The 25,128-nt window shown below is 55.5% G+C and overlaps 1 protein-coding gene across 2 annotated transcripts in view; it reads right to left on the bottom strand.

Annotated features, from left to right (window-relative positions):
• Positions 1 to 25,128, bottom strand: part of RASSF5 (Ras association domain family member 5) — a 74,480-nt gene that overhangs the window by 8,210 nt on the left and 41,142 nt on the right. Inside the window, exons 1-2 of one of the 2 annotated variants that reach the window (XM_059673942.1) lie at positions 20,101 to 20,464; positions 19,877 to 20,066 (exon numbers count right to left, since the gene is read on the bottom strand). The exons of the other annotated variant lie outside the window; for it this stretch is intronic. Of the exons in view, the coding sequence (XP_059529925.1) occupies positions 19,877 to 19,996 (120 nt within the window). The 5' untranslated portion in view covers positions 19,997 to 20,066; positions 20,101 to 20,464. Of the gene's footprint in view, positions 1 to 19,876; positions 20,067 to 20,100; positions 20,465 to 25,128 lie in introns of those variants that run through there. 2 annotated transcript variants of the gene reach the window in all.

Raw genomic sequence — 25,128 nt, 5'->3', positions numbered from 1 at the left:
TGGATGCGCAGCTGCTACACCAAGGCCTGTCAGTTACGTGGCCTGTGAGAGGCTCACCCAGGGTGCACTGGACCCGTGGGTCAGGCCAGAGGCCCTGGCCCCAGGAGCACCACGGCTCCTGAGAAGATGGTAAGAAGGAACTTCTCACCTCTTCAGCCGCCAGGATGGAGGGCCCACCCTTTCCCTACTGGACCCCGATTCCAAAGAAGACCACCCAAGGGGAGCACTCCCAGGACACCTCCTGTTTGCTTGAGCCTCACTGTCTTCATTTGCTGTTGATTCATTCATCCAGGGACCTCAACACAGAGCTGCTCACCCTTTCCCTGCGCACATCTCTGGGACCTGGCCTGCCCCGCCTGCCCCCTGGGAGCTCCCAGTCGAAGGACCGGGGTCCCGTTACTGTTCTGCGCTCCGTCCGCCTCTGCAGCATGCAGGCTGCTGCTTGGAGTGAAGAGCCTTCTCATACTCATCTACTTAAAAGAGTTAATGGATGGAAAGAAAACTCTAGAAGCTCTGGGAGATCCCTCATAGTTTCCAACCGAACTATAGCCATCTCTCTGTAAGAAAAGGCATCTGTGTCCCCGCTCCCACTGGCCCGTGTTCCAGGCCTGGTTTTGAAGGCAGCCAGGGTCGAGACTGCCCTAACCCAGGGCTTCTTCCTGTTCCCTTTCCTTCAGCAGATAACGCATCTCTTCTACCCCGTTCCCACCCACAAACCTGGGGGAGTGACGTGAGTGGCCGCGGGCACCCCCTCCAGCACTGACGCAGAAGACAGCCGTCCAGACTCCACCAGGAGCCCTGCTGGCCAACACATGAGATCTCATGCCCTGGGATGTCAGCCGCAGGGCTGGGCTGGCTGCTGCCCACACCAGATCTGGCAGACAAGGTCTGACCCACGGACCGAATGAATCACCTCCCAAAATAGGCCAGCCAGCCAGCCAGCCAGCCAGCCACAGGGGCCTCCCATCCTTTCCATCCAAGGGATGGTACGAAATCTAGACCGGCGATGCTTAAACACGGCCACACACGCAGTCCGCAGGGGGGTCGTCAGAAACTCAGCGCCTGAGCTCCATCCTGGGCATTTCATTGGTCTGCGGTGCACCCTGGGCACAGGGCGTCTGGAGTCTCCCAGGTGGTCCTAACGCGCAGGGTTGTTTGAGAAGAACTGGCATGGACCCCTCACAGGCACTTGCAGACCTCAGGGGTGCGCATCCCGCTGCAGGGGCCCAGGCACCCACTGCCCAAGTATCTGCTGTGTGAACAGATCAATAATACAGTCATCTTGCCCAGCCGTGACTCAGTGGTTGAGTGTCGACCTATGAACCAGGAGGCCACGGTTCGATTCCCAGTCAGGGGCACATAGCCTGGGTTGCGGGCTCCATCCCCAGTGTGGGGCATGCGGGAGGCAGCCGATCAATGATTCCCTCTCATCATTGATGTTTCTCTCTCTCTCTCCCTCTCTTCCTCTCTGAAATAAAAATTTAATTAAAAATAATAATATAGTAATCCTCAGAGGATAAGGCAAAGACCCCAATCGCTTCACCTGCCAGATTCTCAGGTGCTCAGAGTGGAAGATTTGTCTCTGCCCCTGGCACAAAGGTAGGCACCAGGCAGACGGAGTTTGTCTCCTGGGGTGGCCCACGCTGGAGACAGAACAGGAAAGTCACTCTTACAATTTAACCAATACTGGCTGTGGCCCGTGAGGGTCTCTCCTTGGGGGTTTACACATCTCAGTGCATCTGGCATGGGATTCGTCTGCTCTGATTAAGCCCTGGCATTGGTAGCAGATGGTTTAGCTGCTCCCAAAGCCGCCGGTACATCCAGGGCACGGGGGTGGGGGTGGGGGGTATGTCCTGAGCCATAGAAAGGGCTGCGTCCTCTCTTTGCTCTCAAGGTTATTGGGGTGCAGAGACCTGAAGAGGCTGGGTGTCACGGGTCAGGGCAGTGGAGCCGCTGAGAGAGTGACCCTCAACATTTTCTATTAAAATATCCTTAACAACAAAATACAAAGCACCAGCCCCTGGCAGTATGGGGCCGGCCTCCAAGCAGATTTCCCTCAAGTTGAATTTTACCTGAAGAAAAACACAACCAACACCGGCTGATTGTGCAATCTAAGCAATGGCACGTGTAAAGTCTTAAGTTTGGTCCCTGGGGGTGACCCAACGATCTGAGGAGCAGAGGGGCTGAGTGAGTCCTGTACCTTATCCCCAGGTACACACGGGGCAGCCCCGGGAGCGCTGGCACCGAGGGGCCCCGTGAGGAGTTGGCCAAGGTGACTGTGTCCCACCTCAGGGTGAAGCCATCAGATTAACATTCATCCCATTTTTTCCTTGACCTAAATCACACAAACCTCATTTTTGTCAAAAATTCCACTCTCTCTGTGAACTTCTTCCTGCACACAGCTTTGTTACATCGCTCCTGTCTGCTCCTCTCCAGTCCCGTCGTCTGTCCAGTGCCTTCATCTGATCGCCCGGGTCCTGAATGATGACGATGATCATCCTTACGGTTCTTTACTGGCCAACCATGTGCCAGGCGCTGTTCTACTCACCACCAGTTTATGAGAAACGTACCATTATTGTGCCCATTTCACAGATGCGGAAACGGAGGCCCAGCAAGGTTAAAACAAACCTACACCTAAAGCTAACGCTATAGTAACCGGCACTTAAATACGCACCTACTGATGTTAACCTCCAAGTACACCGGCCATCTCCGTTTTTCTTCCCAACTTGACAGAAGCTCCTTAACACGTTAAGCGCCATGTCATCACTGGTGATGACACTATACTGTCCACCCCGAAGACAAAACGGGCTGGGCGCTTCACGTGTTAATGCCTTACACCATGCTTCCATTTCTCCTCTATGCCCGGTGCACTGAGTACTAAGCAGATATAACAAATACTCGCCCAGGAAACTTCAATGCCCTGGACAGCTGCTCAGTGATTAGAGCGTCAGCCCGCAGACGAAAGGTACTTGTGTTCAATTCCCTGTTAAGGGCACGTATTTCGGGTTGTTGGTTCTATCCCAGGCCCGGTTGGGGCCCGTGCAGGAGGCAACCAGTCATGTGTGTCTCCGACATCGATGTTTCACTCTCTCCCCTTCTCCTCCCTCCTCTCCACTCTCTAAAAATATCAATGGGAAAAATATCCTCAGGTGAGAATTATATATAAAAAAAAAAAAGAAAGAAACTTCAATGGTCCCCAACTGGCTACAGGAGAAAAAGAATCTAACTTCCCCCTAGGAATTACAGTACCGTGAGCCTTGGATTTCAACTTGGACTGTGCCTGTCTTGTCCACCTAGCATCCCAGAGCCTAGTTCCAGCTTGGCACAGAGTAGAGGCTCGGGTAACACCTGCAGGATGTTGGGGTGCTGACTCCTATTACTAACTAAGCGATCTTGAGAGTCAGATAACCTCTTTGAGGTTCAGTTTATGCCTCTACATATTGGGGTAAAATTCCCTTATTGCTCATAGCATTGATGCAAAAGTAAAACAAATGAGATGACGAGTATAAACGTGTTTGGGGAAAGATCGAGCCCATCCAAAGGCTTGTGCTGTTACTATCAGTCCAGGCGTACGCAGTCCGACCCCCATGGGCGCTGATTCAGGATTGGCCCACGTGCTCACTTTCTCTACGCTAGTGGTTGGCAAACATTTTCTGTTTGGGGCCAGATAATATATATATTTTAGGCTTTCAGGCCAGATCGCCTCTGTTGTAGCTATTCAACCCTGCCACCGTAGCACAAAGCAGCCATAGGTGTGTTTCAATAAAACTTTATTCATGGACTCTGGCCCCTGGGCAGCAGTTGGCCTCTCCGCTCGACACGGCTGTTTGTGCAGTTCCTCCAGCCCCAGAATACAGAGCCTCCATCTGCACTAGCTCCATCTTCTCTGTTTAGGTTCCCGATGAGATTCCGCGGCACCTCCTCATTCTCCGTTCTCCTAATATACTAGACCCCTGACACTTTAATCCCCAGATGGAGACAGGTGTGCAGGTCTGTTCTGGCCCTGCCTTTTCCTGAATCATACTTCTGCTGAGTCCTGTTTCCTGTGTATTTCCTCACAGCTTCAGTTGACAGGCCTTCTGTAACGTCACGCTCACCTAATGGACATTTTTTTACAGGCAGACAAAGGCTTTATCACTTCCTTGGAGTTCCGCTAACTCTCCTCCCTTCTCCAGTGAGGAGGCAACAGGCTGGCTGAGGGAGGGGTGCGGGGGGCCTCTAGGCTCCCTCACTGGCTCAGGGACTCACTCCCAAACACCAGCCCCCAAGCCTCAGATTCCTGTTGTAGCAAAACTGAAAATTACCACATGCCATGGGCCTCTGCAGCTGCTTGCACATGTCAAACCCACTACTGCCAGGACCTATAACCTGCATGGCTACATGCAACAGCTAATTACAGGCTGCCTTTTATTGTTCAATTATTGTTTCACATGTGCTCATACCCCCTTCCCAATTAGATGCTCCCCGGAGGGAAAAAGACAGGATGTCTGAAGACTGCGCTTCTTTTGTACCCCCTGCGGGACCTGGCTGAGCACCGGGCTCACCTCCAAGGTGTCAGATAAATACCTGTGGACCGGGCGGCAGGGAGAAGGCGGAGCAGCCCGGTGAGTCCCAGACCAGGGCCCAGCGATGGGCGCCAGTTAAGTCCAGGAGCGCCTCCCACCCACCCACACCCCAAGAGGCCGATGCTAAGGAGGTGTGGGCTGCATGGGGCTCGGGCTGAAGGCCAGCCCTGTGGCTCAGTTCCTGGCAGTTTCCTGGTGGCAACAAATGCCAGACCACCAAATGACCTGTGACCTCCGGGGAGCCACTTCCCCTCTCAGGGCCTCGGTTTCCTCATCTGTGAAATCATGAAGTGAGACCAGCAAGGCTCCGTGTCCCTTTGCAGCTCTAAGATTTTACATACAAGATAGGTGGCTTCTTTCATCACTGCTTCCTCTTCCTTTTCAGAGAACAGGGTGTGGGGCTGGGCTTCTGGGAGGGCCGCTGGGGGCTCGTCCGAATTGCAGCGATAACGGGTCTGAAGCAGCACCAAGACCCGTTCCCACCTCCGCCACTCGGCTTGTCTCGGGACTCACCACTTGCTTTCTCTGCTCGTCGGCAAGACCCCATTTGAGCCGAGCTCAAGTAGGTCTGCACCCTCTTAACGCGTACGGCTCAAGAAAACAAAACAAGAACTACCCCGGAAGCCATTGGCCATGAGCCTTTGCCACATTTCCTCTTTCTTGGCTCTTAGCACATCCGTCAGCAGCAATTCTCATGCCCCTCTAGCCAGTGTCGGGGAGGAGAGCTCCAGGCGTGAGAATGGCCGTCTGCAGACACCTCCACTCCATCCCTCGGCCCAGCAGCTGGACTGAGCCCGCACGCCCGTGTGTCTGGCAGGCCTGTCCTGAGTAGGAACCCCTGACAGACAGGGCAAACACCCAGCTGTCCGGGCTGGTTGGGATGCCTTGCTCCAGGCCCAGACCACATTCAAGGCCGATGAGTCCCTCGGCGATGGGCTGGACCAGATGGGAAAGAGGAAGCCGGTATAGCCTCATCGCGGGCCCCCTCCCAGGTCCCCAAGGGCCGGTGCCCAGATGGCTTTCCCAGGCAGCCTGGCCGTGAAGCGGTGACTCCCAAAGGTCCCTCTCCCAATGGTGAAGGTCCCAGAAACAGAAGGGCTAGAAACTCCAGAACTGTGCTCTCCGACAGGCTATTCCCAACAGAGGAAGGAAGGAAGGAAGGAAGGGGCTTCAGCATGGAGCCACCCGTCCAGCAGAACCATGTGGAATGTGACTGCTTGGGGGGAATATAGAGGAAATCAGGGAAAACCAAGGGGGGTAGTTGATAAACTGGGAAGAGACGGAAATCCCCAAAGACAAAACCGCACAGCAGATGGCGAATGTCGACAGTCAACAGTTACTGATCGAATTGCCTAGGGCTTGAGGACTGTGAAAGGCACCCTGGGACATGGAACCGACAGGGTGGTCCCTGTCCTCAGGAGCCCACGGTTATCGGAGGAGGGAAGACAGACACGCACAGTCTGCACAGGCCCCCGCAGCTTTCGGGGCGGCCTAGGTGGGCCCCGGTGTACGCATGTGATACCAGCGAACTCGCCAGGAGGCCAGCGTGTCCTGGGTCCGGGCACAGTGTCCCTCACTCTCTTAGGTGACCGTCTCAGTCTGCAAGCGGAGCAGGGAACCTGGGGTGAGTCAGGGCCAGGGGAGGCTGGGTGAGCCCTGGGGCTTTGGAGCTGCAGTGACTTAGGTTCCCGCCCCGAGTGCCTCAGCATCATCATAAGAGTCACCATGGCAGCACTGCTCTGGCTTCACAGCCACAATCTCATTGAACCCCTGAAATAACACAATGAGGGGCGGATGTCATTACCCAGAGTCCCTCTCTTCACCACTAGACCCTGTGCCCTGCACATCCGGCTACAGGTTGGCCTCTGCCAGCCTTGCTCTCCATCTTCTGCGAACTTGGGCAAGTCAGTCTCACTGGGATTCAGATTTCTTTGTGACATGCAGCTACCAAGGCCTTCTTTTCTTTTTTTAAATTATATTTTTATTGATTTCAGAGAGGAAGGGAGAGGGAGATAGAAACATCAATAATGAGAGAATCATTGATCAGCTGCCTCCTGCACACCCCCTACTGGGGATCGAGCCCACAACCTGGGCACGTGCCCTTGCCCAGAATCGAACCTGGGACCCTTCAGTCCGCAGGCCGACGCTCTATCCACTGAGCCAAACCGGCTAGGGCACAAGGCCTTCTTTATACATTTGTTGTAGAGATGAAATGAGGTGGCGCTTGGGAAGTGCTTAGCACAGTCAGTCTAGAGCAGCGGTTCTCAACCTGTGGGTCGCGACCCCTTTGGCGGTCGAACAACCCTTTCATAGGGGTCGCCTAAGACCATCCTGCATATCAGATATTTACATGACGATTCATCACAGTAGCAGCATTACAGTGATGAAGTACCAACGAAAGTAATTTTATGGTTGGGCCACAACATGAGGAACTGTATTTAAAGGGCCAGAAGGTGGAGAACCACTGGTCTAGAGTGAGCACCGTCATCACCACTAGTCATTGGCCCCACAGCCCACAGGCAAGTTTGGTTGCTGGGGAGACCTCGTGCCTTAACCTTGATCCCTGACAGGTGTTTCAGCCAGGGCCTCATTTTATGAGAGCGTTGCTATAAAGACAAATATATTAATACCATATATAGAGGCCCGATGCACAAAATTCGTGCAAGAGTAGGCCTTCCTTCCCCCGGCTGCTGGCACCAGCTTCCCTCTGGCACCCGGGACCAAGGCTTTCCTCCCGCCACTGGCAGGCACCTGGGACCCGAGCTTCACTCGTAGCCCCAGCTTCATCTGAAAGGTCGTCTGGAAGGACGTCCGATCTAATGAGCATATCACGCTTTTATTATTATAGATTAGAATACTTTCTTCAACCTAAAAGTTCACTTTTTCTCCTGATTTTAAAAGAAATGAAAACATTTTTATGGACCCGTAGGATATTGTGGGCCCTTGGTACTACATGCCAACTGTGTCTCATGGACAAGCGGGTGCTGCTTTCAGCTCTCGAGTCCCAGGTAGGGGGACCAACTGTCCCAGTTTGCTGGGGACTGAGTTTTCTCAGGATGCTGGACTTTTGGTGCTGAAGTGAGGACAATCCTGGGCAAATTGGCACATTTGGTGGGACTCCCTCCCTCTCTTATCCTCTCTACTGCAGGCCCCAGGATACTCACTGCTTGCTCTTCTGTAAAGCTGCACTGGCCCCTTGCCCACCCCTGTCTACTTCAGAGACAGTGAAGAGGAAGCAGAGGTGACTGCTGCCCTCTGACTACCTTTGAGGGCCTTCATGCAGCCCCCCTTTCAGCCCAGAGACCGGAAGTGTGAATTCAGGCAGAATAGGTGACCCCCATTCTGCTGCGATGGCCGCAGGCATTTTGCCCTGGGACATTTTCTCATGCCCCCCCCCCCCACCATCACCAAGTTTAGAGCTTGAGGTCTTCCTTCTGGTTGGTTTTCCTCCCTGGATTTCCATCTCAGCCCCTTACCTCCCCCAACCTCACCCAGGTCAGTCTCCTTTCAGTCCCCCGAGCCCTCAGTCTGACCTCTCAGCCTGAGAATTCCTCCCCATCTGAGAGCATGTCCCCGCGCCTGGAACTGACATATCCTTTGGGGATACCTTCCTCAACCCTCCACTTCTATCTAGATCAGGGGTGGGGAACATCTGGCCCGCAGGCCGTATAAGGCCCGAGAAATCATGGGGTCTGGCCCTACCAAGGCATTAGGGGTGAGTTAATTAAATGTCTGACCAAATATAGCAGGTTGATTTTTAAGGTGATAATTTTGTACGGCTCTCGAATCATGTTAAATATCCAAATGGCCCTCGACAGAAAAAAAGGTTCCCCACTCCTGAATAAGTGGACTTTCCAACAACATCAGCTTGTACCTCAATTACTGCAGCACTGGTTCCATCCTCTGTGCAGTCGTATTAGTTGTGTACAAGCCTGTCTTGTCCATTAGACCATGAGCACCCCAAAGTCAGGGACTGCACCTTCTCCATCTCTGTATTCCCAGAGCACCCAGAACCGGAGCACTGTGGAGTGGACAAGGGATGATGGGGGGTACGGTGGGTGAGCGGGTCCCAATACCTCATCCCAGACTCTAGTCTCTCCTGAGGCTGGACTCAGCTCTTTCAGAACCAAATCAAGGAGGATTCCATTGCAAATCACATGCCTGATAAGGAATCAATACCCAGAATATATAAAAAACCCCTACAACTCAACAACAACAAAACAACACAATTAGAAAATGGACAAAGGACTTGAATAGACATTTCTCCAAAGACATTCAAATGGCAAAATAAGCACATGAAAAAATGTTCAACATCACTAGTCATTGTGAAAATGCAAATCAAAACCACCATGAGAAGGTACTACCTTACACCCAGTAGGATGGCTACTATCACAAACACAGGAAATAAGTATTGATGAGGATGCAGAGAAATTGAAACCCTTATGCATTGCTGATGGAAATGGAAAATGGAACAGCTGCTGTGGAAAATGGTATGACGATTCCTCAAAAAAAAAAAAAATACACAAGAGTTACCATATGCTCCAGCAATTCCACTGCTGGGTATCTGCCCAAGAGAAATGAAAGCACACATTCAAACTAATACGTGTGCACTCATATTCATAGCAGCAGCATTCACCACAGCCAGAAGGTGGAAGAAGCCACGGATGATAGTGAATGAATAAACAAAGCGTGACATCTGCCTCCAACAGAACATTGCTCATCTATAAAAGGAGGGAAATTCTGAGATGCCACATTATGGATGAACTTTGAAGACATTGGACTAAGTGAAATTAAGCAAGTCACGAAAAGACAAATGCTTGATGACTCCACTTATCCGAGGTTCCTATAGTCATTAGCTCCATAGAGACGGAAAGTGGAGACGTGGTTGTGGGGGGCTGTGGGGAGGTGAGCAGTGGGGAGTCACTGTTTAATGGGTTCAGAGTTTCAGCTGGGGAAGAGGAGAAAGTTCTGGCGATGGAGCCACAGAGTTCTGGCGATGGTTGCACAACAACGAGAATGTATGTACTTCATGCCACAGACTGCACACCTAACAACGATGAAAGTGATGGATGTTTGCATGGATGTTGTTACCATAAAATAGGAGGATTCCAAGGTCAGAAGAACCCGGAGGCCATAAAACCAGCTGGTTTCATCTGGTTCCCATAAAGTGGGGCGCCTCCCTTACTTCCTATATTCTCAGCAAGGGAGGGGCCAACCCAGCTTCTAAGCCAGCTGGCCCCATCACCCCAAGTCCTCCAGGGGCAGGCTCTTCCCTGGGCACTGGGAGTGGCCAGCTGCTCTGAGGAACGGCTGCGCTGCGCATCAGGGATGATCTGCTCAGAAGCCCAGTGGTCTGGCGCTTCCCAGACGACTCTCCAGAGGGCAGCTCAGAGGCAAAGGAGCCCGAGCTCCGAGAACTGGAGGGGCCTCGAGGTGAACTAGTCCCGTCGCCTACATTCTGAAGCAACCTGAGTCCTTAGGTGACTCAAGTAGTGGGGACCCCCTATTGCTTCAGATGCTCTCCCTGGACCCTGCCACGGCTAGCCATGGCTAAGGAGCTACGCCAGGCTTCCCGAGCTCATCCTCCCCTAGAGAAATGGATGCAACAGCAAAAGGAAGACTTGGGGGCACACTGGACCCTAGAGCGCGGTATGCTCTTACAGTCACGGAGGAGAGCTGGGGGCTGGCTCACCATCAGAGCTACCCATCGCCCTGTCCCCAAATCGCTTCCTCACCCTCACAAGGTGGGGCTTCCCTGCACAAGACACCCCCAAATCGCTTCCTCACCCTCACAAGGTGGGGCTTCCCTGCACAAGACACCCCCAAATCGCTTCCTCACCCTCACAAGGTGGGGCTTCCCTGAAGGAGACACCCCCAAATCGCTTCCTCACCCTCACAAGGTGGGTGTCCCTGCATGAGACACCCCCAAATCGCTTCCTCACCCTCACAAGGTGGGTGTCCCTGCATGAGAATGCTTCCAGTCCCGGTCCCCAGCTTCACGGAGAATCCCGTGTGCTGAGAGCCAGAGCAAACCCAGCCGCATCACTGGGCCACGAGAGAGGGTGGCCCTGGGCGTCCAGCTCACGTGGCCTAACTGTGGCCCTTTCCTGATGAGCGGGACAGGAGGCCGTGATGGCCGCAGCCCCTCTCCCACCACGCGCTGCATCCAGCTGGGCCGAGCTCCCTGCAGGACAGGGGACCAGCACCAGACACCGTGCAGGGAATTCGGAGGTGGAGAGCTGCACGCGGAGCAGCGCCCGGGTCCCAGCATGCCCGCACTGCCCTCACTTGCTGGGAGGGGAGGGGCAGCTTGGGGCTGGCACCAGGGCCAGGACAGCAGCCTGTGCTGCCCTGCAGGAGGGAGTGCAGTCCTTGGCTCCCTCTGCCTGGAGGCCCCACCTGTGCCTGCAGCTGTGGGCTGGGGTGTGCTCGTGCTGGAGGCTCCTCGCCAGCCCACGCTTGCCCTCCTGTCGCTGTGCTGCCTGCCCGGTAACCCCACCCCGCGCTGGCGCTTGGGGTTCGTTTCTGACACCGAAACATGTCTCAGTTGGTTATTAAGTAGCTCACACTGTCATACGGGCTCAGGGACAGGGACTTTGACTTCCTCCGTCTCCTAAACGGTCTGGCAAAGTGCACTACCCTCACTGACCCCTGCTGACATGGGCTGGCGGGGGAGGGGGGGCACCTTTTGGCCTCATAGCGGGGGCTCTGACGACTTGGATAGTTCTGGAAAGTGCTATCCAAGAGGCAGACGGCTTAGGGGCCAGGAGCTCTGGCGTCAGACTACTGGGGCCCAGAGCCTGGAGCTGCCCTCACTCCTGTGTGACCGTGGACACATCACCGCACCCCCTTCTGAGCCTCGGGTGGGTAAATGGATCCGCGTGCAGTTGTCCTGAGGATTAAATGAGTACGTACACGTACAGCACGTAGAACAGGACCCGACACAGAACAAGGCCCAGGAAGCAGCGAGTATTATTACACATCCTGACCCATTCCCAGCAGACCCCTAGCTCCTGCCGTCTCCGTCCCGTAAGCAGAGCCTCATACCTCCGCACCCCTACAATGAATCCCACATCCCACCTCAAATTCAACAACTGTCTGCCTTTCCCCAAATGGCCTTTATTATCAAGGCCCGGGAGTTCTCCGTGGGTTCTCACAACCAAATGTTGGGCCCTCTGGCACTCATTCTCCACGGGGGGGATGGAGGGGGGGGAGAGTCATTCCATTTTATGGGAGGAAAAGGGAGGCCTCGCGAGGCGAGCATGCTTCGTGAGGTCACATGGAGTGAAGACTCCAGTTCCCAGGCCGGAGCCCCTGCCCACTCCAGCCGGGCCCACGGAGAAGGCTCAATCTACAGGGGTCGCCAAACCGGATCTTCACTGGCTCAGAACTAAACTGGGAAAGTAAGACAAATGAGGAGTGTGCTGGTGCCTCCCCCTCCATCTGCCCCTGCCCGTGTCTGAAAGGCAGACGGAGGAAACCTGTCCCAGTGGCTCTCCCACTCCATTCCTCTCCGGGTGCCTCTCTCCCAACCCCCGAGGGCCCTGCCTGAGGAAGGGCCCCGCCAGCTCCTGCCAGCAGGTGCCAGCCTGGTTGCTTAGGGACCCAGCCCTGCCTGGCCTCATCCTCCAGGGCAAACAGCTGAGCAATCACAGATGGGGCGGAGGGGCCGGTGCGTGTTTGGAAAGCTGTCATTGCCTTTTCTGCTCACTCAGTGAGATTTTCTTTGCGGAGTGACTGGAAAAACCCACCGATTCCACATCCAGAATCTTAACCAGCTTCCCTTGGAAAACATCAGCCCTGAGATCAACTTTCACAGACCTTGCCCCAAAGCACTCGCCCGAGTGTCCTCCGGGGCGGCCGCCTCTTGGGGCTCTTGTGATTGAGAAGAAGCCCAAGCCCACTGCTCCCTCATCAACGTGCAGTGAGCACCCGCCATGCGCCAGGGACACCATGAGGAACCAGGCCGGCCCCTCATCCAGAAAACCACAACCCACGGAAACGAGGGCGAGGAGAGAAAGGTGTGGTATTTGGGGAGCACAGAAGGGGGTGTTCAAGTTACAACCAGAAACGCTCTCTAAACACCCCAACTCACCAGCTCCCACATTCTCCATACAAACCCACACGTGCCCAGCCACGTGTGCAGATTAAACATGCCTACTGCCTCTCCACGTGCTCCAGCCAACGGAGGGGCCCTGCCTCACACTCTCACTGGGAGGCGAGTGCCCTGCAGACCCAGCTCCCACTTGTCCCCCACATCAGGGCGTCGGGGACAGTCCGACACCACTCTTCACACTGTGGTAGCGCCAGGAGGTGAGGAAACTGGGGGCTCACGAACTGGAGGGGGTGCAATGACGATAATGGAGTGTGGTGACCCAGATTCCCCGAGACTAGAACAGGAAATTGGCTGAGAAAAACAGCTTCCGCCTATAGGTCACCAGGGTTTGAGATGGGCGACTTGAGCTTTTTGGAGCCTTTCAGGACTTGGTCTCACGCAAGACAGTGGAAAGAGCGTGTGTTCTGAGGTTGGACAGATGAGGAGAGGCGGGGCCACGACAGCACCGTCGACAGAAGCCACGGGCTCAGTGATTCCAGCCTGAAATTTCCTGCCACTATAGCTCCTTTTCCCTCCTGTCCTGACTTTAAATGCTCCTGATCTTAGCAAACGTATCTGGTCCTCTCGTCCCCAGAGAATACTCCAGGCCAGGCTGAGCCCCAGGCTCTTCTCTGGGGGATGGAGCCACCTGGAAGAGGACACTGAGGCCCTGGATGAGGACAAGGCTGGGTCCTCCCCACCGGAGGACCCCAAAGCCAGAAAGAGCACAGGTGTGGGCTACCTGGCGAGTCGGGAGCAGAAGGAAGAGGAGAACATGGGCTCCTGGGCACCCAGGCTGGGCCCAGTGGGCCTGCCCTTCCAGCTCATGAGCTGGGAGCTGGATCCAGAGTTCCAGCCGACCGTGTGAACCAAGAGCTGGAATTCAGGGCTTGAGATCAGCCTCTAATCTTCCTTCTTTTCTCAACTACGTAGGTGGGTGGATGTTGTAGGTGCCGAAGCTACAACCGGAGTTGCTTTGGAAGGAAAAGCCAGCAGAGTCGGGGCTAATGTGAAGAAAGAGGGGTGGGTGGGAGGGAGGAATCTGAACAAACACAGCCGTGAGGATATCTCGGGCAAGTCCCAGGGGGTCCTGAAGAGAGGGCTCTCCTGAGCCACTCAGGTCCTCTTCCTGACCGCACCCTAGGGAAGTACCCCCTTTACAGCACTTGGCGGTCAGCACCTGCAACCCCTGCCAGGCCAGGAGGAGCTGGTAAGACGGGTCTGCTCCCTTGCGGGGTGGCAGGGCTCCCAGGGAAGGAAGAAGACGAGGACAGGCGCACGTCACCTGTGTTCTTGCTGAAAGGACCAGAGGAAGCGCCTGGGTCGGGAAGACAGAAGTGGCCCAGCCACCACCCCTCCGTTACCGGCTGGAGCTGGGATGAGCCAGGATATGTGGCCTCCACTACACCACACGCCAGTCCCGACCGCCAGGAGCTGTCACTCCACAGCTCTGTCCCGCCCATGCGGTGACAGCGATGGGGGCAGCTCTGAGCGGGACCCCAGGGCCCCGGGTCCTCAGCTCTGTCTCTATTGAGCTGTGTGAACAGGGACAAATCCTTTCACCTTCTGGGCTGCAATGTCCCGCCTCGAAGCCACGCTGGAATCTGATAAATGCGTGTCTTCCCTTTCAAGTGAAGCCATCAGCCCACTCCCAAACATTCCCTGCACCCACGGCTCCTCGACTTCAGTATATGAGGGTCACCCCAGGAGAGTCTTTTAAAAAGCAGATGTGAGGGTCCTACCTCGGAAGGTTGAGGAGCCAGTAAGGCTGGTGTGGGGCCCCTGAATCTCCATTTTCAAAAAGTGACCGGAAGAATAATCACAGCGAAGGTCCCAGCCCTTAGGCGTCAGATGCTACAGAGGACCAGCGAGGCGCTGAGCGAGGAAAAGCATCTGTCCTCAAGGAGTCCCCAGGGTACCGAGGGGAGACAGGACCCCCCTCCAGGAACGGCGCATCCTCCGTGACGCACGGAGAGGTTCAAGGTCAGAGAGAGAGACTCCGGCCCTTCACCAAGAAAGTGTGAGCGGCGCCTCCCCGAGGTGATTGGCAGAGAAGGCGTGAGGAGGGTGTGTGGCAGAGACGGCAAATGCTCACCACAACCGGCTTCCTGGTCCACCTGGGCTCACAGACTTTATTTCCCAACCTCCTCTGTGGTTAGCTGCGGTCATGTGACCGAGTTCTGGCCAATGGCATGCGGGTGTCAGAAACACACCATTTCCGGACCTGGCCAGCAAAAATCTCCCACGTGTGATTGTGGCCCCCGCCGGCCGATGTGACTTTCCTTAGAGGAGAAATAGACTTTGTGTTCGACGACTGAGACACAGGGGCTGATTGTTACAACTGTCAGTCCATCCTGATTATACGGGATGCAAGCACGTGGTGTCGGCTTTTGCAACCAGTACTTGGTGCCGCCTTGAACCTGAAGGAGATGCAGGTTCTCATCTTACAGGGCTTACCATCTTTTTTTATTTTTATTTTTAAATATATTTTTATTGACTTCAGAGAAGAAGGGAGAAGGAGAGAGAGAGATAGAAACACCAATGATAAGAGGGAATTAATTGGTTGTCTCCTGCACACCCCCTACTGGGGATTGAGCCCACAACCCAGGCATGTGCCCTTGACCGGAATTGAACCCGAGACCCTTCAGTCTGCAGGCCGACGCTCTATCCACTGAGCCAAACCAGCTAGGGCAGGGCTCACCATGTTTGCAGAGAAAAAGAACACTGGTAAGGACCGGAGAAAACAGCCAGCGTGCCCCACAGGGGTGGAGTGCAGACAACAGCCTAAAAGAACATCCCATGTAGCTTTGCCATGAAGCCTTTTCCAGTTAGCCTTGGGCTGGGCAGGCTTCTGAGACAGCACATAAAAACGCAGCTAAAGGGCCCAATGGTCCTGAAGATTTTTACTTCATCTTTATTGCTCCAATTTGGAACTACGTCATTTTTAGTATTCTTTTCTTTTCTCTCATGCCAAGAAGGTCAGGGGCAGGTGTTATGCCTGAGTCTTGGCGCGCCTGCTGCTGGCACCGATGGGGATTTCCCTGGCCGGTCCCAGGGCCATGCTTGGCTGACATCCCTGGAGCGCCACCGAGGCCTTGTCCAGGGAGGGGCCGACTGGCTGGGCCAGAGAAGATGGGACAAGCGCAGGCACGGAACCAGAGTGGCTTCGTCCTCTGACCCGAGCGAGACCCCTTCCTCTGCATCTTCCTTGAATTTTTCAATGGTGTCGGCATAAAGCAGAGAAAATCTGGCGGGGGAGAGGGGAGTGTATTCTGCCTGTGCTTAAATGTGATATTTAACCAGAGGTAAAGCCAACCTTCTATTTTCCGTATCCAAAGAGAACACACCAGGAAGGCTCTCCAGCAGGCAGTATTTTAGGATAGGCACTGAGAACTTTTAAAGGACTAAAGTTGTAAGTCTCTGGAACTGATGACAGGTTCCTCCTGCTAATGTTAAATGTAGGGCCAGTGTTCCTCTAACAGTATGCCTATGGAAGGGAGGGATGGGAAGGATCACATAGAATGGAGGGATGGGAAGAATCTATGGAATGAAGGATGGAAGGGCCTTATGGAATGCAGGGATAGGAAGGGCCTTTGGAATGAAGGGATGAAATGAAGGGATGGAATGACGGGATGGAATGCAGGGATGGGAAGGACTCTTTAACCCCTTTCCCAGCCTGAGGTCATTTGGGTCTATTTTGTACCAGGTTCTGAAAGGACAAGGCCTACGTTTGTCCCAGCCCTCACCGAGTGAAGAGGATCAAGAAGAGCACTTGACAAGGAGTCCAAGAGGGATGTCAGTCTTGGCTCTGCCCGACCAGATATGTGGCCTGACGAGGTCCGCCTTACTCTACGGGCCTCCGTTTCTCCATCTGTGAGATGGGCACGAAACCAGGGCCTGGCGTTCTGCAAGCAGCAGGCTGTAGTGTCCTCAGTGCACACCCGATGCTGCGCAGGCCTGGTGGCCTGGGCCCGGAGCCTGCTGAACGCGCAGTGCCTGTGTCCCTGCTCAGGGGTCAGCCCCTACCCTGCCACCTGCAGGCATCGGGGGATGACAGGAGTAGAAGTTGGCCCCACTTCCGGGGTCAGATCCCAGCAGGAATAAAGGAGCCACTGGCCTCACAGTCACCAGCCCCACAGAGTGCCGAGCCCTGCCTCCTTCAGGGCTAAGACAGAAAATCTCGGGGCCGGGAGGCAAGAGATGGAGGCTCTCACCTTGGGTCCCCCATGAACTTGCTGTGTGACCCTGGATGCACCCCTCAGCCCCAGAGACTCCTATAGCTTAGACTGGAGGGACGGTGTGTGCATTTGGGCTGCCCCTCTGAGCACCCGGGGGCGGGGGAGGGGGTTTCCACGCAAGCTGCCAGGAGCCCGTGGAGAGCATGGCCCCAGCCCCCGAAACTGCACCTGGCGTGACTCAAACCTCCCTGCCCCCCCAGCTGAGGCACGGCGCCCCAGGAAGCTGCCATGTTCTGAAAGGAGAGAAAAAGCGAGGCCTGTTCCCACGTTCTCGGGGGAGAGGCACGGGGCGCTCTGGGAGGCTGCTAAGCCTGCTCCCAGGTGGTGGTGCCCAGCCCAGCCCAGCACAGCAGCGAGGCCTGCCCACAGCCCCGCTCAGCCAGGCCAGGCCCACAGACGCAGGTTGCTCTGACAGCTATTTATAGCCGCGCCAGCCTCTGCTCTCCCCATGGGGGCCTCGGTCTCTCAGCGACAGGGAAACACACACATGCCTTTCCTTGGAGACGGGAAAAGAAATCCCCCGAGGAGCTCGGACACGATCTCGTTGGGCAGGGAAAAAGCATCCTTAGGGGTCAGACCGGGGTCAGAGTCTGGCCCATCGCTTTGAAACCCTTTCCAGGAGCGCTCCGAGGGACAAGAGAGCTGACAATATTATGAAAGGTGGAAAAACACTCAGCCGGATGAAAGGCTAAGACATCTGGCCGCAGCTCACCCAGCCCCTCCGTCAGCCACACCCCCCCTTGCGCTCCTTCAGCCGGGCCAGCCCAGCAGGGCTGCTCTGGATGCTGGCCTGGTGCTGGGGAAGACGGTCCCTGAGGTGGCGGTTCTGAACCTCCAGTCGGGATTCTCTTAACCCTGTCGTTAGCCAGAGGGGAGGGACAAAGAGGGGCCATGCCCACCGTCCACCCTTTAGGAAGCATCAAGCCCTGAGTTTCAACAAAATGAGTTTCTGAGAAGGGAGTCCTGCCCTCTGAGGGCGCACAGGCAGCAGCACGAGGAAGGGAGATGCGCAGAGGCCCCTGTGCAATGAACGGATCAAGAACCAGACAAGGAAGAGCTGAGGTGGGCGCCAGACCAAAGGTGCCTTTTCAGGGGTGCGGCTAGGAAGGGGAGCTTTGGGGGGGCGGTGAAGAGGGAAGGCTGTTTGGGCCAAGGAACAAGTCACCCCCGGCCCAGCGTATTTTCTTGGTAGGTAGTTCTACTTCTCCCAAGAAATACCAGAAACAGCTGCCTTTTTCATCCGCCAAGAGAAAGAAACCCCAGATTTGCGGTTTGTCACCCCCACCCCCACCCCCACCCCCAGTCATGCAAAAAGCCCACATTCTAGGACCCAGGGCTCACAGCCGGGCTGGCAGTAAGTGCGGCCGCTGAACTTTGTTTAAAAACAGGAACCATCTCCTCCCCAGGCAGCAGCAAAGCTCTGGAGCCACGCTCTGAACCCCGGGCGCACGTCACGATGACCTGGGCAGCTTTTCAAGACCCTGCTGCCCAGGCTGCGCCCCTGGCCGATTCAGTCCGACTCTCCGACTCTCCGAGAGCCCCATTTCCTAAAGCTCCCCAGGCGGTTCCAGGGCGCAGCTAAGATGGGGAATCACTGGCCTAAAGACCCCAGACAGCCGGAGTGCCTGTGTGTGTGTGTGTGGGGGGGGGGGGGAGGGATCCACACCATCAGGCAAGAACCCCCAAGAGAGCAGGCACCTCCCTTCCCCAGCCATGCTGTTCTGCATAAGCCCCCCCTGCAGCCTACCCTCCTCACCCCTACCCCCCCCCCCCCCCCCGCCGCCCCATCCCTCCAGAACAAGCCCTGCTCTCCAGCCTCATGAGGGGCGCCGGGAGGACAGGCACGGTGTCGAGGGGCCAGAGTTAGGGGGCTCCTTCGAACACGAAAATCAAAACCTCTCCTTTGGTTCCCGCGTGCCCCTTCACAAGGAAAAGGGCCATTTGTTTGACGCCGGGGACCCAGCAAATTGGGGACCCCCCCCCCGCCCCCGGGCAGGATGAGTTAGTAACCAAGGAGGCCTCAGCGCCGGGCCTGGGGAAGCTGGGGCTAATTCTACTGGTACAGGACTGACGGCTCCATCAGCAATGAGCTTGCTCCTGCCTGGGACACTGACCAGCTCACTCCGGCCTACAAACAGCTCCTTTGAGGTCAGCTCTCCAAGGCCCTGGCGGAGCGCCTCTCCCGTAAAGAATGAAACAGGTAGCCAGGCAGCACTGTCACCACTCTGCCAGGTCTGTGGCCGTTTGCTGGCTGTGTGGCCACTTGGGGAGGGGGGAGGCCAGGGGAGGCGTGCGGGGTGTGGAGGGGCTGACAGCTTTAGGGAGCACAGAGGACCCCATTAGGAAATGCATGCAAATCCCTTTAGGTTCCGTCCAAGCCACCCAGGAAGTAAAAATGGTGGTGGGACAACCACCTAAGAAAGAAGTTTCCGATGCTTCTGAAAACACCCTGGGCCTCTGCCAAGTAGCTGGACTGCGTCTTAAGCTGGTTTCTGGCCGTTCGCAATAGGGAAGTCTCAGCCCATGGAAGTTCATCCTCCGGGGGGACTGGCCGAAATCCACTTTCTATCTAGAGCTTTGAAGCTCGGATTTGGGGAGGAGGGGGAATGACGAAAGAAAAAGAAAAGGAAACAGTTGCCCATCCCTCTCCCAGCCCCAGGTGAGCATGTGGCCAACCCCCGAGTCAAGCGCGGTCCCCAGATTCTGGAGAGCCATTTTGCCGAGGTCTAGGGACAGGAAATGCCGAACAGAGCGTGAGAAAGAGAACCTGTTTTGCTGGTGGTCCCAAAGGGCTCTGGAACCAACCGCTGGTCTGCCCAGCCGAGCTCTAGAGGGCCCCCAGGCAGCTGCCCACCCACCCGGTAGCACCTGGCTCTGCCTGTTTGCGAGAGCAACGCTGCCCTCGGAGACCACAGAGGGTGCCCCGCACGCATCCCCACCCCCGCCCAGGCAAGTCTCTCGTATCCGAGTAAGTTTACCTTCGCAGAATGTTTGCTCTGCACATTCTTGAAGAAGGTGGTCTTGGCCGTGAAGAAGCAGTCCTCCAGCTCCTCCTCCAGGCTGCAGTACCCACTGCTCATGCTGCTGTCCACCGTCATCTAGCCGCGCGAACCGCAGCGCACCGGCCGGGCCGCCTGGGGATGCGCCTGGGGATGCGGCGCCCGGAGCCTGGGGGTGCGCCTGGGGATGCGGCGCCCGGAGCCGAGGCCCCTCCCCGGCTCTGCGGTGCCCAATGCCTGGGTATCTCACCCCGGACGCGCGTGGCTCCAGCGGCGGGGTAACGGGCTCCCTTCCTGGCGCACCACCGTCAGCGGCTGCAAACACAGGTCCGCCCCGCCGCGCTCTCCGGCTCACCTGGCCTCTGCGGTTTCACGGTTTTTCACGTCCTGGGCGCCCGCTCCCTCCCTCCGCCTGGAGCGCAGAGCGCCATCGCGACACCTCCCCCGCCTGCCTGCGCCTTTCCTGCCCGGGCCGGCCAGGGCGCCTCTGAAGCCACTTCCTCTCGCAAGGTTCCTCAAAGCGGCGCTCAGCTGTCACGGCGCCCCTCCCTCCCTGCGCCTCTCCACCCTCTCGGTGCCACTGGACCTAGGGCACCTCAGGTCGGATTAAGGATGCAGGGGAGAAATAGACGAGGATGGGGCGGGGGGTGGGGGGGTGGGGGGGGGACTTCCTCTGTCCTCTCTTCAGCCTCCTGCAAACAGCTCATTCTCATCACCATCATGCTCCCGTTCAGGGTGGAAGGTGCTATAAGGTCAACCGTCCCTCCTCCTCCCCCCTCCCCGCCCTCTCATTCCATATGCACTGGGTGCAGAAGCCTCGTCCATCAGGGGAGTTAGAGAAGACACTGGAGAAGAAGGAAATCGGTATTTGGCCTGCCTGGAGAGCAGCAATAGTTTTACTTGGAAATGCCAGAAGACACTGCGGGGGTGGGGGGGTGGAGGGGGTGGAAGGTAGGGGGCGGGGCACAAGCATATGCAAATCACATGCAAAGTTTGGCAACCTGGCGAGAAGCAGCCCTTCCACGCCAGGGACCTTGACCTCTGGGAGCCTCAGGGAACTGAAGGAGCCTGCAGACAACACCCTGTTGTTTGTGCATTTCCCTGACGGCCTGGCCAAGAGGGGGTTTTGCCAGACCTTGCTTGTCCTTACCACCATGGACAGCTCATTTACATTTCCCCATCGGACTGGGTGAAGGACACCCTTCACAGCAATTAGGGCACCCCACGCTCGGCCCCCCTCCACACACACACACACACACACACACAACTTCCCAGACCACGTTCGGACACAGTAGTTATAGCTGCCAGTGTTCACACAAGGGCTGCATGTGCCAGGTAATTTACATGCAGCTTGTCATGTAACTTTCCCAACAGCCTGGAGGTAGAGATTATTATTCCCATTTTATGGATGAGGGAACTGAGGCTCAGGGTTACACAGCAGGACACGTGTGCCGGGACAGACCAAGGTCTGTGCTATTCTAGGGCCTATGCTCTTAGCCACTGCGATGCAGTCATTCAGCAGAGGTGGGACTGTGTCGATGTGTACACTGCCATCTTTCCACCCAGTGCAGCCCGGAGTCCCAGAAAAAGAAGGCAAAGCCCTCAGAGCCTGTGGACCCTCGGAGCCCCCGCGAGCGCCCGAGAGGGGTCATCAGGGCCCCCTCCAGGTCTGTGTGGCGCTTCCCGCAGCTCGGAAACGACGCGGTCCTGGGCACAAGTTGGGCAGAGGGCTAGACTCTGCCCCGACACCAAGAGGCCAACTCCATTTTAAGCTCTGGTTACTTTTCTAAGGAACCCGCTCCCTCCTCCACCTTAGCCAAATCTGTCTGTGCTCCAGGAGGTTTCAAACTGCAGCCCAATTTGGCTCCATCCTCCCACACAGCCTTTCTCCCAGAAGCCTGTGAGGCCTGGCAGGCACGAGCTGGCGAGAGCTGAGAGCCAGCACCTAGGTGCTGGCCACCTGGGCTCAGAAGGCCCTCCATACCAGGGGCCGCCTCCCGGGACAGGGAGGTAATGAGGGGGGCAGAGAGCAGAGGTGGGGGGCCGAGGTGAGCTTCGGGCTGCTTGAGGGGGAAGAGCTGACGTTGATGGGGTTGAAAGTAGGTTCTGGCTTTGTCTGGAGCAATCTTTTCTTCAAATGAGCATTTTAGAAACTATTTTGGGGGAGCGGGGTTTTCCCCAGAGACAATGCTTCAGGCAAGGAGGCTGGTATTGGCTTTGGCAGTACCTCCAATCCCAATGCCAACAGGATGAGTCCTGCAGAGAGGGGACTCGGCAGGATCCCAGCCATCGCTAGCAGCCTACCTGCTTGGTCCAGCCAGCAAAGAAACACTCTTTTCCTTTGTAAGAGGGACTTCTTGCTCAGTGGGAATCCAATATTTCAGGAAAAAAAACAGGCCCAGAGTCTCTGTGGCCACACCGTGTCCTCGGAGTCACGCAGGGACCTCTGCAAAGCCACTGCAGTGTCACGCGTCACAACGTGCATCTTAAAATACAGCTAGTGCCTTTTTTAAAACAGCAAGCCAGAGCGCCCCGGGAGTCCGCACGGGCCCCTCCGTGTGAGCCACACACCAGAAAGCCAGACACGGTCAGGAAAAGCTCTAAGTGACACTGTGTTCTTTTCGGTGTCGCTCCGGGCCATCGCAAATATTATGAAATCGTGATGTCTCAACAGGGCTTTTCAAAGCCCTTTTATCAGCCATTGCTTCACGGAGGTTGCTCTAGAGCTTCGAGAGCAGCTACTGTCCCCTTTTCACAGATGAGGAAACCGAGGGGAGCCACATGTTCCTCCACAGCTCAGTCCTTTCAGAGCCTCTTAACTCCCTGTTAGTGTGTCTCGGGCCCACGTCACCTGCCGATGAATCTAGGCCCAGAGAATCTAGGCTCCTGGAAAAAGTCAGCAAAACAAACTGTGCTGGTGAGGATCCTGGGACAGAAGAAATTCGCGGTGAGCATATATAATGCCATAAGCTGGCCAGCCTCCAGGAGGAAAACCCAGGCTGAAGCCCCAGGGTCCTAAAGAGAGAAGACTGGGTTCCTGGCAGTGTCCAGTGGCCCCTTTACTATGACTAACCAGCAGTAGTGATAACCTGGCCGGGGCGGGGGGGTCAGGAGAGGGGAAGGGGACACAGAGAGCCTCCTTTTATGCACCTGGAGGTGAACACACAAAGAATGGGAACCGGCTGTCCTTGTCCCTGGGCCCAGGAAGGGGGGTCTACACCTTAAGCAGCACATCTGGAACCCCAAATCCACCGCTGGGGTTCAGGGGCCCCGTTGAAACGGTGAGTGGGTGACTTTCCTGTCCCAAAGCGTCAGGTGATGAAAAGCATGACATTAGCTTTCTCCCTTCTCCAATGCAACCTGGCATGTGGCCGGATCCCACTGTGAGATCCCCCCTGTGGTTCTTTTTGCTCCAGAAAAGCTGTGACGTAAAAGCTGGTTCTCTAGTCCCAGCTCCACCTCCAGCATGAGCAAGCTCCCTGCCACCTTGTTGCCCAAGTTCCCCTTCTAGACCAAGATCTGATCACCGTTGTTGTAACATAAGACCGCCTAGTCCATTATCAACTAATAATTATTGAATAACTACTATGTGTCAAGCTCTAGTTGCTTATTCTTTCATACAGCCATCTAACAAATATTTACTGAGCACCTTCTACATGGCAAGCGCTAGCCTTGGTGTTCAAGTTCAGGCTCGCATACGGCATCTGCCCACTGGAGGGGTGTCAGAGATGGAGAGCAGCATTCAGGGGCTGAAAACCGTAGTTTTAAATCATTAGAAGCCACCATGTGCAGGCAGTGTACTAATGACCTGACGTGCTTCATTTAACTGAATCCCCACAACAATCCGACGAGGAAGCTACAGTTATTATCTCTGTTTTGCAGAGAGGGAGGCAGATGAAGTCACCTCCGCATAGTCATACATGTGACGGTGCATGTATGGTGGAACCGAACCAACCCAGCTGGTCTGGTGCAGAACCCGGGGCCCGGAACACTGGAGTCCTGCGTGAAATCACAGCCCTTCACAAACAAGGCAGGACCTACTTCCTCGGTCCGGTCCGTCTGTGCCCCTGTCTTCCCTTTAGCTCCCTGGGGTTTTCTGGAGTTCAGCCATGGACTGTCTTCTTCCCCTGTGTGCCCATGTCTCCAGGGGCCCCGAGTCTCCTCCATGCCAATGGCATCCACCACACCCACAGACTCAAGTCTCAGAATTCTTGGTCTCCAGGCAGCTCCAGGTGGGTACCTGCTCACTGAGCACCCAGCCCTCCCCCTGCAGCCTCGCTCTTCCCTGCCTCACTCCCACCTGCTCCTTCCCCCCAGGTCTCTCCTATCTCCAGGAATGCCACAGCCCAGATTATCGAAAAGCCTTCCAGTAGTTTCCCTGTTCCCATCTGTGCCTCCTTCAAACTCCTTGCCGCCTTGTTGCCCAAGTTCCCCTTCTAGATCAAGATCTGATCACTGTTTTTGTAACATAAAACCTTCTAGTCCATTATCAACTTGTATCAGTCTTGTAGTAATAATTATTGAATAACTACTATGTGTCAAGATCTAGTTGCTTATTCTTTCATACATCCATTTAACAAATATTTACTGAGCACCTTCTACATGGCAAGCGCTAGCGTCAGTGTTCAAGTTCAGGCTTGAATATGGCATAGTCCCCGCCTTCTCATAATGTGCAGTTTAGTAGGACATGAAATGAGAAATTATAACTAGACTCACCGAACTCTTACACATTTCATTACCTCAATCCTCACAGCCCTGCCAGAAGGTAACTTACAGAAGAGTAAACTGAGGCTCAGAGTGGTCACACAGCAAGTAAACGGTAGAATCAGATTGCAAACCCAGAGCCTCTGTGTCTGACAATTTCCCATTGTAACTGCTGTCCTTCCTCCAATGACTCCAGTCTGAGTGGGTCCTTCAATGCCGAGTCAACAGGTCACACTCATCTCCAGCCACAATCAAGGTTCCCTCGATTCACTTTCCCAGCAGCCACCCTGCCCTCTGGTGGTTTGGTTCTTGCCTGTCAATATCTTCCTCCTGATTTCCTGACCCATATTCGCCAATGACCACTACACCTCCCCCACTTTCCCATGCCTGTCCTTTCCAGGTGTCCTCTCTCGGTTGCATCATAAGAACGCTACCTCCTAACCCAGAAGAGCATTTGACAGCACGAAACCGACGGTGCACAGCGGAGAGCTCCATTTCTCCCCAGATGGCTTCCTGTTATAAGAGGC

The sequence above is a fragment of the Myotis daubentonii genome, chromosome 18 (assembly GCF_963259705.1).
Source record: "Myotis daubentonii chromosome 18, mMyoDau2.1, whole genome shotgun sequence".
Lineage (NCBI taxonomy): Eukaryota > Metazoa > Chordata > Mammalia > Chiroptera > Vespertilionidae > Myotis > Myotis daubentonii.
Note: the sequence above shows the minus strand (reverse complement) of the source record. Positions and strands in the feature narration are given on the sequence as shown.